The 13,476-nt window shown below is 31.8% G+C and overlaps 1 protein-coding gene across 2 annotated transcripts in view; it reads right to left on the bottom strand.

Moving 5' to 3' along the window:
* LOC129227667 (C-Jun-amino-terminal kinase-interacting protein 4-like) overlaps positions 1-13,476 on the bottom strand; it is a 61,120-nt gene that overhangs the window by 14,122 nt on the left and 33,522 nt on the right. For both annotated transcript variants that reach the window (XM_054862262.1, XM_054862269.1), the window contains exons 14-17: positions 8,133-8,379; positions 6,702-6,854; positions 5,209-5,392; positions 779-967 (exon numbers count right to left, since the gene is read on the bottom strand). In XM_054862262.1, coding sequence (XP_054718237.1) covers positions 779-967; positions 5,209-5,392; positions 6,702-6,854; positions 8,133-8,379 — 773 coding nt within the window. The remainder of the gene's footprint in view (positions 1-778; positions 968-5,208; positions 5,393-6,701; positions 6,855-8,132; positions 8,380-13,476) is intronic.

The following is a 13,476-nucleotide window of genomic DNA, read 5'->3' as shown; positions in this document are numbered from 1 at the left end:
TTTATGCATGAAAAAAGTGACCATACCAGTTTTGATATAACCTAGCTTGATCTGCTTCAATAACTATATCTATCTGCACGATTTGCTCATACATGTGAGTGATCCGTAAGCAATAATGAGCAATCCGTGTTTAGCTTTTTCAAACTGTTGCCGTTTTTAGCTATAGTTTAAATGTATTCAAGTGTTACTGATGTTTTTTAAAGCTATTAACACTATTTTTGTTTTTTACCTATTTTGTGGATTATCCCTGAAATTTGCTTATCCGCAGTTATCATGCCACCTTATTTTACACATAAGCGGGCGTTTACTGTACTTATTTTCTCACAAAACCTAATTAAACAATTTACAAGTTATACCAGTAAATCTGCTGTAGAGAAATGTGAAAATATTTTTCATTTCCATTAATGATTCAGAAGTTTAAACTAACAGTATTTTAAAATTTAAATTTTAGGCTTAGTGCAGAGATAGCAAATAAGATTAATTGTTAATTATTATTCCGACTCATACTTTAAAACTGTTTGGCATGCCAAAAAATTTTTTGTTGATGTGCTAAGTTAGGTACACATGCTATGTAATTGTCATCTCTTATTTAGTGTTTTTCGGTGCAATCTGAACATTATAGCATTATACGGCAGTTAGCTTTCTATTACTAACTTCTCTGAGTTTTAAATTAGAGTAATGAGATTTAAATATATTAACTGCAAAAATAAATAAATAAATAAATAAAATAAATGCAAAGTGTGCTTTTGAAACTACTTTTTCAGTCACGAAAAATTACCTTTGTCTTCATTGGTAGGTGAAGGAGGACTAGAAGAAGGACCAGTAGAGCAACTGACAAAGGTGATATTTCCAATGCTGCTGCTCACACTATCAGTAGATTTACTTTCATCAGGTGCTTCAGATTTGTCTACTTCAACTCCGAGTTTCAAAAAGTCTTCATCCACTGGATAATCTGACTCACAAGCACCTAAATAAGTGACATGGTGAAAAAATGTTAAAAACCTTAATCTGCACATAAACTGAGCAAAACATATTTCATTAATCTAGATTAAGTCTGGGGATTGAGGAATTTTTATGACAGACAAGGATTCTGTTTTAAAATGTTGGACCTAAATGTTGAACTGAAATAATTTTAGCTATCAGTACTAAACATACTGACCAGTCAATTCTTTAACTGGTTTAATTACAGTAGGCGCCGCTTAATGTGATCACGGTTAATGTTATCATTCACTTAATGTTATCAGAATCACTAAGTCCCAAAACACTTGTACATTAACACATGTTTAAAAAAGTCGGATATTGTAATCAGTGTCTTCGTTTAGTGTATGAGTTGACAGTTGAGTACTCTACTACATCGTTATCAGCTAAAGCGGGGTCAGCTGCTGATGAACAAAAAACAGATGTGGCTCATTTGCTTGTAAAGATCTACGTTGTAATGTGAGTGGTGTGGTGTGAAGGGAAGTGAAATCCTCTGCCGCAGAGCCATCTCTTTTCTAGTCTTACTGCTCCGTCCCGTCTTTTCCTACAATGGTCATTAGGATAAGAAGGGGCAATGATCCCCTATGCGGTGTTAAAAGGAAACGAATTACAGGAAGTCTAAAAGTAGCTTTTTTCCCTTTCCGATATTTTCTATTGCAAGCAAAAAAATACTTCGTTTCTCAACCGATAAAATTACTACAATCAGGGTTCATACTCAATTTGGATGAAAAAATTTCATGACTTTTCCAAGACTTTTTCATGACTTCATAAAAATTTTCATGACCTCATTAAATGAAGAGAATGGTACTACTTAATGTCAAACCTGCCAATTTTTGTAAATCGGCATTAGCAAAACTTTTACATGAATGCCACTACCTCATCAAAGCACTTACTTGACTAAAAAAATATCTGTGCACACTGCAGAAACTAATAAGCTATAATTTTTCTTTAGCATATAAACTTAAGTTACGTAAAAATATAGTGAATGCAATATACTGATGTTTAAATGCCTAATAATTATTTAGTAAATAGGGCAAAATAGTAATGAATGGGACAAAAGTTGAATGAGTTATTACTAAGTTTCTGATCGCAAATTTACTTTTTAAAAAAATATTCCCATTTGGTGTCAACAGTGCTTCTAATCATCCATGTAACTTGACAGTATTTTCATTCATTGAAGTAAAGTCATGTTAGTCAGTAAATTCATTTTTCTGAACCAGCGATATCACAGCTGGCCACATGGATCAATTTTGCGAGCTGCACGTTGGGCACTACTGTTTGACTATTAGAATTCCCCTATTTGTATGTTCTATTGCCTGACTAAAGTCTTCATTTTCTAAAGCTTTCACAAATTAAGATAAACCCTGACAATTACAAGTGGTTGAAATAAACTCGGATGCAATTAAATTACACTTTTTTAGTGGGCGTGGTAAAATCAGGAACATGCTAAACCCACTACTACAGAATATAACATAAAAGAAATTCTAAAAATAATGGTGAATTCAAAATTAGGGATGTCCCAGCAGTAAAATCACATTACAAAAAAAGGCGGGCAAGTGTTACAGAAGCGGATGCAATAGGATTCCTAAACTCAGATTTGTTTTTGAGATCATTCAATTTTCAAGTATTATTAGCTTTTACATGCAATACGGTTAAATAATTTTAAATTTTAATTCTCTACTGTTCTTTACTACTGCCCAAGACATTTTTCCATGACTTTAAATACATTTCCATGACTTTTAATGAAAATATTAATTTTCCATGACTTTTCCAGGTCTGAAATTTGTTTTTTTCCATGACTTTCCAGGATTTTCATGACCCGTACGAACCCTGTACAATGAAATTTTCCAAAGAAAAAAGTCAACGGTCAACCAGCGCTTTTCGGAGCGGCGCACCGGGCATTTCCCCAAATGCCCGGATAGCCAGTCCGATCCTGGTTCCATCCAACCAGTTCAACTACGTGTAGTTGTAGGTAAGGGGAACCTCAAGTGTAATGTAGAGTAGTACAATGCATGGATTGAGGAAAAATGGCAAACATTTTTTAAGGTGTACCAATAAAAAAAAAAAAAAAAAAAAAAAACTGGTACTCAATGTTTTTTAAATAACTGAGTTTACGATATGTTTGCTGACAGTAACTCTGGTTGTGAGAGTATTTTGATTAATAGAAACAGCTGAAAAGCAGAAAGAGGTAGACTCTTAGCTCCTACTGTTTAGCGTTTACTCTAAATGTTAAAACTAATACACAACTTTCATGTCATGAGATTTTTGATGAAATCAAAGCAAATAAGTCTCTTTTCAAAGAGTGATGCAGTGAAAAGTATAACTAAGTCCCTTAGCATAACTTTTTTAGTGTATATGAAATATTTTTTTTTAAATGTTACTGTCCCTATGTAGGTAAAATTAAATACCACGAAAATCAGAATGATTTTAAAAGTACAAATTCACTAGTAACAAGTTCATAGTTATCATGTCCAGGGTCGGGATGTCCCCCCCCCCCCCCCGAAATAATGACAAGTGAGCTTAGAGAGGACACCAGAATATTATGCTAGAATTAAGATAGTATTTCCTCAGAGAAGGAAACAAAGTACAAATAACTAAAGCAGAATATAAGAACTAAAAAAAAACTGACTTACTGACAGCAAAATTTTTTTTGTAAAAAGAATTGCAGCCATGTATTCCTTTTTATGTTTTTGATAGTTTAATGTTACATAAATTTCAGTTTACTTTTTCATATTTTTATTTGTTTCAAATATCATAACAAACATTATTTTAAACTTTAGTACGAGCTATCTAATATTTATCATCTGCAATATTGGTTGTTTAAAATTAATTTGTATTTTTATTTCAGCTGTCTATGTTTAGTGGCAACCCTCGGTTTTGTTTATTACCATTTGTTGATAAAATTTTTTAGTTTATTCTATTAGCTAAGACTATTATTGGCAAAAATGATTGACAGCAAATATTCTCAATACAAATAAGTTGAATGAAATGGATTTCTTCAAAACAACCTAGCTCATTTTTTGACGGACTTTTCACATTTTAAAGCAACTCTTGGTTTAACCATCATAACTTGGAACATGCCAAATGGGTAATAAATTTCCCATCAAGTATTTACAAAGAATTCTTCACAGTGCGAGTGAACTTTTAAGTTTCATTTGGGGCCATGGTAGCCCGATCGGTAGAGTGTCGGATTCGGGGCTGGAGGGTCCTGAGTTCGAACCTCGATGGTCGAAGACCCACCGTCGTCAGTAAAGGGGACTGGGCGACATTAAATATGCTCGTGGTCTCAATGTCCTCCAAGTGAAACGATACCTCTGGGGGTGCACCAGGTAGCTCCTGGACTAGTTCTAAATTCTCATTAACCGTTTGATCCGGTGATGGTGCTGCCATCTATCGGTATATAAAATAATGGAGGCAAGGCACTTAGTATGCAGTCCTCGACATAAATACAGTTGTAGTCAGTTGTGACTCTGAATAGGAATAGGTTTCATTTGTCACCAAATATCTATCAACCAAAGCACGAGAAGAAATGTAATATCAACAACAAAAAAAAAGGGCAGGACATCAACTACGGTCAAGTACAGAGGGTGGCCAAATTTTATTGTTTCTTATTGCTGCTACATAGTTTTATTATTTGAACACATTTTGAAGTTTATTTAAAACAGAATTAAACATATTAAACATACCTTCTGATCAAAACTATCAATAGGTAAAAAAAAATAATTATTTAACATTTTGTAACTCTGCCTTTTGCTGCAATCATGGCTTGGTTTGGGTGTGGCATGCTTTCAGTACAGGATATGGTTACTTGAGTTACCTGGTATTACACATAAAATCGTTAATTTTTTCCAAAAATCAGTCACAAGAAGAATTTTGTAACTTGAAATATTAAGGGACACTGACATTCATACATTTAAAATAATTTTAAAGAACAAAAAATAAAGTGTGGAAAAAGAATAAACTTTAAAATATTTTCAAAGAATAAAACTATGTAACAATAAAAACAAATAAAAATAAAGAAAAGTTAAGTATAATAATTTGGCCACACTTGGTAAGAACAAGAAGTAATTCATGTTTGCTCAAAAAAAGAAAAGTAACAATCAAATAACAATGCAAAAACAACCAACTATGAAAAAGTTACCTGTCAAGAAATTTTCGATTTGTGAATGATTAACTTCACTTTTACAGGAAAATAATGTTACTAAAAGCAGGTCATGAAAGATGTCTCACCTGGAACACTTGCTATGCACAACAGATGGGAAGAACACACAAAAAAACTACTGAGGACATCTCCGGGATTTCTAGCATCGATGACATTTACTTTACTGTTTGTATGAGTACTCGTCCCTATCCATATGAGGGATGATAACCTCTGCTCCATCTCTTCATTTTCTTTTCTAGATTTTTCTTGTTCCTAAATAAAAAGGAAGGCAATGATATACATATGAGAAAAATTAACATTTTAAATTTTACATGCAAAAATTTACTACTAAGTCTTGGAATATAAATAAATTCACAGCTTCTCCAATATTTAGTTGTTTTTTTCGCTTTTACAAACACTAATACATGAAAGCAAAATAAAAAAGTTAAAACACTGATGAGCACCTTTTGATAATTTGAGGAACAGTGTCTTTGATGGACATAGGGGAACAATTATTAATAGAATTTCTGCCAAGTTTCACTTCTGATCTTTTTTAGGGTAAAATAGACACATTATCTGTGACAAATTTGAGTTGGTTTTACTGTCATGGCAAAAAGTTAAATTTTCAGTTTAGAATGCCAAATAATTCTTTATTCATCAGTAACACAAAAAAAAGAAAAATGAATTGTGTAATTTTTTTCTTTTTTCCTGTGTATATGTTACCATTAAAGCATAAAATCTGTTATTTTTCAGAATACCTAGTTATTTCATAGAATAACTGATCATGTACGTTAAAGTGTAAAACTCTCTTACATTTCATGGTTTAACTAGTTATTTCATAGAATAACGATCTGCAGCCCGTTAAAGCATAAAATAATCTATATCATATATCTTAAACAACAAATACATATACCTTCCACCCCTACTGCATTTATGAAATATTCCAGGCCATAGGGCCAAATTGTTTAGCGTGTTGGCGCCAGTTCATTCCGGTTAATTGATTGCTTGCACATACATTGCCTGCTGCTGTTCGTCAAATACTGTTTCCACCTATTATTTATTGAGATACTTTGCAGCGTATAAATACCATTTATATGCTGCATAAATTAGAAATTGTTTCTTTTTCACTTTGTCTCTCATTAGTTAATTCATAGAATACTAGTTAATTCATAGAATAACTCGGTAAAGTGTCAAATTAAAAACATTATACACTTTAATGGACACGATCAGTTATTCCTTGAAATAACTAGGTATTCTATAAAATAACTGCGTTATATACTTTAACGGTAACATATACATATTTCTTGAAACATCCAACATCTGCAAATTGGTGGCTTTGAGCCCATTGCAGCTTAAAAATTGACATGATAGACAAAAATGGAGATCATTTTTGAGTTTAGAGGCCATAAATTGGTCAGAAACAAGCCCCAGATCTCAGATGGCTACATCACTGATCCTCAGTGTTATCTAGAACAAAGATTTCTTACTTCTAAATGCTTGAGGGCTGCAACCAAAACCAGAGCCAGAGTTTTATTCATTATTATTACTATTTCAATTATACATACATACAACTGTTACTTACAGCTAATTCATGATTCAGTTTGTCAACTTCTGATAAATCTGCTGGAGATATGTCTTCTTCTGGTGGAGACGAATAAAATACACTGGCTCCCACAATGGACCCACCATCTCTGGTTCGTCCCCCATGAAGGTTAACACCAGCAGCACACCAAATCTGTAAGTGGGGAATATATTTTAAGATTTGTTTCAAATAAACAGCGCCTTCAAAAAAGGTTACTTAAAATTTGCTTTGAGATAATCACGGATTAATTTTTTAAAAAAAAATCAAGGGAAAGATTTAGAAAATGCATAATGATACATTCCAGTGCATTTCCTACGGGACACAGTTAAAATCTCATTACAGTGACAGGCCTGCCAACTTCACGGAAATAAAAAAACAAGAAATTAGGACAAAGGTTCAGGGGACAAAAAAGGGAGATTTTAAATGACCTTACTTGAGTAAGAAACATGATTTTATCCAGTACACAAATTTAATATCATCCAGATTTCTAAAACCTATGTAAAATAGCATGAAAGTGAAATAATATGCTTTATTTTACATTTAATTATTTAAAGAAAAAACACCAATACAATCTATAATTGGAGCAGTAGCGCTAAGAAAATACACCATTGTGATCTAAACTATGTTTTCATTAGGTTAATAAGTTGAAAAACATGTAACACAAATGGCAAAAAAAAAGGCAAATACATGAGAAAATAAAGCAAATACTCAAGAGTAAAGACATCTTTTTTTTTCTACAGCAGTACATTTCAAATAGAACAATAAGTTTCTATTTATTGCAGTCCCTTTGAAATACAGGCTTATTTATTGGGGGAGGGGGAGACCCCCCCCAAAAAAAAACTATACACTTTAGCTCAAGATTATTTGCACAGCGCAAAATTTAGGAAATTAGCAGAAAAAGGCGAATCATAAATAGATACTAGCAGATTCACACAACGCCCTAAAATTGTAAGCTTATCGTAAGCTTATTTCAGGTGCCATCTGGTTGACAAAATATGGAAACATCATCTATTAACAACATTTTCTTTTTAAACAAAGATCTTAATAAATTATTTAAAAAAATTTTGAATTAAAAATATGATGAAAAACCGGAGAAATTGATATTTGAATATAGAAGAGAAAGGGACAAAAAAGAAAAACGGGAGAGTTGGCAAGTCTGCAGTAAAAATTGAAAAATAAGCAAAACACTAAAAAAGGATGAACAATCTTAGCTGCTTATTTCATTTTGTTGATCAGAAATTTTCATTAGTATAGAATGGTAACCTTTTTTGCTGCATTTTTTTTTTTGGACAATTATACATTTATTTTTTTTCTATTGTGGCATTAAAAAAAGTGTTATTTTATTAATACACCCTCTAAAATTTAAATTTTGCGAACACACAGGCCCTTAGAAACATATCAGGGTTTTTTTTTTTTTTAAATCTACTTTACCTTCATTCCAGGTTCTTTATCCATTAAAGGCCTGCAGTAAACGGGAACAGGCACAGGAAAACTTGGATCAAATGCGATGGAACTCTTTGATTCAGTATCACTACTAGTTTTATTGTCGCTAACATGAATTGGAAGACTCCATCCATATGCCTGCATTCTGCCATCTTCTTTCTTTACATGGGCACGGACTTGCTTATACTGTTCTTTCCTTTCTCTTGCTCTCTGCTGCTGAAACCTCTCAGAGGCTCTAAAATAAAACATGGTTTACGTCAAGATTACTTTAAACAATACAATTATTGAAAAATACTTTATAAGTAGCAACTATCTATTCCACATTTTACATAACGACATATTGTCTATCATATCTGCCAACATTGAAAATTGAAAATGAGGGAACTTTTGTGTAAAAATTCGAGAGGCTTTACAAGAATACATTTAGCAAAAAAAGTTCAAGGGTAAAAGGGATTTTTCAACTTTAAATAGGGGATTTTAAAATCAAATCTGCATACCACCCGAAATCCAGGTCCAAAATTTGGTAGAGCTCAAAATTCAGAAATTGAGGTAAAGATTTTGACATTTTGGAAATTAAAAAAAAATCTACAACTTTTAGCTTGGGGAAAAAAAATGTTTTAAAATATATATAAGTTCCTTTTTCTCCTATACAGTACAACTTCGTTTATCTCGATCAAATTTCAAGAATTAAAGAAAATTACATAATACATATATATTGCACATATATCAATGATTTATTATGTACTAGTGGTACACGCACAGTTTGCCTGTAGTAGAAAACTAAAAGGTCTTTTGGTTCGCCTGTGTATTTACAAATAATGTAGGATGAATTTCTTGCCAATTGACTTGCTCATGTTACGGTTCCACGTTATGATAACTTGGTAATTTACTCGTCCATCTTATGATAATTTGGCTCCGGAAAATGTTCTTAAAATTGGAATGGAAAAAGATAAAAATTTATTTTTTGAAAAATTGCTTTGAGGTGCACACTTTCATGCTAAAAACTAATTTTGTGCCAAATTTCATGAAAAGTGGCCGAAGCATCTAGGCGTTATGCCTGTCACAAAGATCCAGACAGACTTTCAGCTTTATTATTAGTAAAGATCAACTACTCCAACTGTTCTTAACTCAGCAAAAAAAAAAAATCATTTCTCGCTTACATTAAAAAAGACTAGTTCTAATTGTAAAGTTTATAATTTTCTTGACATTAAAATTAATATTGACTACAACTGTAAAACTACAATTTATGATAAAAAACGCAAATTTCAATTCAAAGTTAACTGTCTGCAAAGTTTTTCTTCTTGCCTCTGTAAAAAAGTTTTTATTGTCATCATTGTTTCACAAGCTATCAGAATCAAAAGAATTTGCAACTCTATTACAGCATTCAACCAAGAAATGAATCTACTGAAAAAGAAACTACTTGAAAACGATTTCCCAAATATTCTAGTAAAAAACATTTCTCTAGAATAGCCTTTAATCAGTATTTTGCTTCACTGTAATTGTCTAGCTATTCACTCTTATGAATTTTCTAGAGAAAACCATACGTGTCGACTTCAGCTGATGAAGTCTTTTGAAATTTGTTTTTCGGTCGACCCTGTATGAAGTATGGATCTGCTTTTAACGGATGATATTTTTTATTTATTTTGAACAGTTTTGTTTTACTTTTATTAACTGGCACGAATACTGACACGATGATTGTGGATTTTATTTTGCATCCGGACATGTAGGCAAGACTTTTCGATTTTTGCTGGCGGTATGGTGGAAAGTCATTATTGATAGCCTTTGATTTCTAAAACAGAGATGAAACCCCAGTGTATAGATTAAGGTCTCAGTTCCAGAAATCTGCATTCATTTTCACATGTAGTGCGTTGCGCCCAATGTATTCTTGAATGTTAGCTTTTTCGGAACAGGACATCTTTCATTTAGTTTAAGAATAATTTTTTGGTCTTTTGACCATAGGATGAAGCTTCCACTGCTGAGGAGTTCTGGCTTCATTTATATCATTTATCTGTTTTTGTAACCTTGTGTGCTTGTTGTTAATTGCTTGTATATATATATATATATATATATATATATATATATATATATATTCAAATTATGATAGTAAGAATGGAAAAATAAAATGTACCAAATATTCCCTCTTTATTTTGATTAATTACAACTCCTACGTAAATTGTACAATAAAATATGGTAATCTATTAAACAACACAGTACATTAACAGTGTCAGTCCGAAACCACAGCAGCTGAACTAATAAAGGTTAAAGTGTTAGCAAGTAACAATCCTGCGTAATTTTGTTACAAAGCAATGTTTTTTTATGGTAAAAAAATAAGAAAGTTTATTAAAGAATATGTTTTGCTTATTGCCCGGATAATACATATTTTTATTGATCCTGATTGCCATCCCTTATGATTCACCACCTATCCAAGAGTTATTGAAACTCGGCTCACTAGATCGCTGATATCTTTCTGAATTTTTAAGATATTGAACTCGAATTTGATTATGAGTCGGAGTTTTTAATTTTGAAACTTATGAATTGCTATCTTTCCGGTATGTGCGGGAGAAAATTAATTGTTTTAGATATTCATATTTCATCAAATTTTCAATATTTTAATTTCAAATTTTAGTACTATACATTTGTGTACTCAAACTCTCTGAAAGTTTATTAAGGTTTGATGGAAAACTTAGCGTGTTATAAGCAAAAAACCTTCAAATAATGTTCATATTTTTGAAATAAAAGGTTATAGCTTTGTGAATATCAGTATTTTCTCAAAAGTATGTGTAAAATAATTGTACATAGTAAACTTACTAATTTCCGAAATCTGCAGCTTATTCCCAACTATTTACTATGAGGGATGAACAAAAATGTTTTTGTTTTCCTCAATCTGTTGCTGATCGCCTAAATGCTTTTGTGACTTAATTTTTAATGAAAAATGACAGCTGGTGTATACCTTTTATGTGACAAAAGCTACAAAACAATTAATCTATTATTTCTTGAGAAACCCGTAAAAATGGGAATTTTTTTAAGCGCCTCAATCCTTTTGGTGAAAAAGCGTATAGTAATAGCCAGTGGCGGCTCATGCCTTGAAAAAGTGAGGGGGCCAGATCATGGGTACACTCGCCCCCCCCCCCCAACGGTTTTTGGAAAAAAAGGATTAAAATATATATATATTTTTTTTCTTAATATTTAAACTTTCTTAATTTTTTTCGGTTAAAGTAATGAAATTAAATTCACTTTAGCAACTAAATTAAAAACGTGAAGAAGTAGTAACTTCTAAGGTAATTCAAAAGTAATATAAAAAAAATCTAAAAAATAATGAATGCTTTTCTAAGGCACGCAATGGTTGAAATGGATTCAACACACCTCAAAGCGTTCAAATCCGTCAAAATTTGAAAATTTGCCCGAATCCAATACTTTCTTCCATATGTTAGACATAGAAGAAAGTAAATTATTATATATTAGATATAGATATATTATATATTAGATATATATTACATAGATATATTACATATTAGATATAGTATATATTAGATATAGAAGAAAGTAAAAAGGATAATAAATAAAAGTTGCAAATTATTGTCTTCTGTAAAAAGTGAGGGGGCCCGGGCCGCCTCTGGCCCCTCCCACGAGCCACCACTGGTAATAGCAGTTGCCATAAAACTATAATTTTGAACTTTCAGAGCAATTTAACGAGTTCAATTCATTAATTTAAAAGAAATATTCTTACATTCACTAACAGTACGAAAGTCAAGATAATAAAAACCATGCAAGAAAAAACAATAAGGCTTATATAATCTTCTTTTTAATAATTGCATACAAAATTCAGTAAGTGAGTGAAATGAACAGCCATTGAGAGTTAACACACTACAGGCTTTCATGCTTTTTTTCTAAATTATGTTTATCAATCAAAAATTTCAGAAACTCATTTTCATAACGTACATTTTTCCTGATTGAATGATTTTCACTGAAAACTGCATGAAACACAAATGCTGTTTGTATATTACGAAGGAAAGCATGAAAAGTCATTGATGAAGCTAAGTTTAAAAATAGATGAATGAATAAAATGCTCAATCAATATTACGAAATAAGTTTTATGGGAGATAAATAAATGCGGGATGTGCTGCTAGTGAGTTTATTTTCCCTCTCATCTTCAATCTAAAATTATTCTTAAAAAAACAAAGAATTTCTCTTTCAGATGTATAAAAACCAGGCACTAAAATTGCATTGTTTGAGATACAACAGTCGCTTAGTAGCACCGTGCAATAATACTGGTCAATAACCAACAACTAACAGAAATCTCTTCTTTTCAAAAATATTGAGTAGGCTCAAAAATGCTAGTGTAAAGTGAAACATGGGCAGTTTTTCTTTTAAAGAGGACAGGCAAATAGAACAAAATATTTATGCTATGATTTCTCAGCAAAGTAGAAAGTTAATTTTAAGGAATCACATTAAAATAATCCCTTAATGAACTTTAACAGGGTTGCTATAACACTTTTAGCTTAAATATAAATTTAAAAAGAAAATAACTGAAAACAAATGTGTGTATGGAAATTCATTTTTTTTTTTTTTTTTGGAAAAATGCTTGCTTAAAGGACTTTGGTTGCTTGCTATGCCTAGGGTGCATAACCCATTGCCATTTTTACTGTTTTAAAAGTGACTTAGCAAATATCAGCTTAAAAAATGATAAGAAGATAAACTATGAACATTTGATGGATTGATAGCGCAAACGTTGGGTATTCCTGGTCCTTAGGAGCAAGGAGGCCAACTTGTAAAAAACTATATTTGGGTGGGGATGGGGTTGGGGGGGGGACAATTTATACACACAACTTATTGAGGGGACCAGAGCTTCCCCAAGCTTCATAGATTTGGCACTAGTGTCCAGGAGCCTGTATGAGTGATACCAGGGGTAAGCAACAGTAAAACTTGAGAAAACATATTAAAAGCATAAATCTGCAATAAGATTGCTCAGGTAACTTTTCTGTTCACTGAAATGGCGCGACAATTTTGATGCAACTTGAAGTTTTTTTTCTTTTTTCCTTGAATATTAAATTCCATTTCATACATCACAGCGAAATTAATTTATAAATTAAGTTGAACGTCATTATGATCTGAGCTATAATATGTGCTATAATAAGCTATAATAAAAACAAACACTATCATCTGAGTAATTTTACAGAAATAACAAAACTGATGGCAAATTTAAGAGGCAAAAAGGGTACTTTAGTATGAATTAGTAAATATGAATGCAAAAAAACAAAAACAAACAGCAATAAAAATGTATTTTAGAATAACAAACTTTTTTTCCATGCAAAAGAACCGAGTTTGTGTGATG

The sequence above is a fragment of the Uloborus diversus genome, chromosome 1 (assembly GCF_026930045.1).
Source record: "Uloborus diversus isolate 005 chromosome 1, Udiv.v.3.1, whole genome shotgun sequence".
Taxonomy (NCBI): domain Eukaryota; kingdom Metazoa; phylum Arthropoda; class Arachnida; order Araneae; family Uloboridae; genus Uloborus; species Uloborus diversus.
Note: the sequence above shows the minus strand (reverse complement) of the source record. Positions and strands in the feature narration are given on the sequence as shown.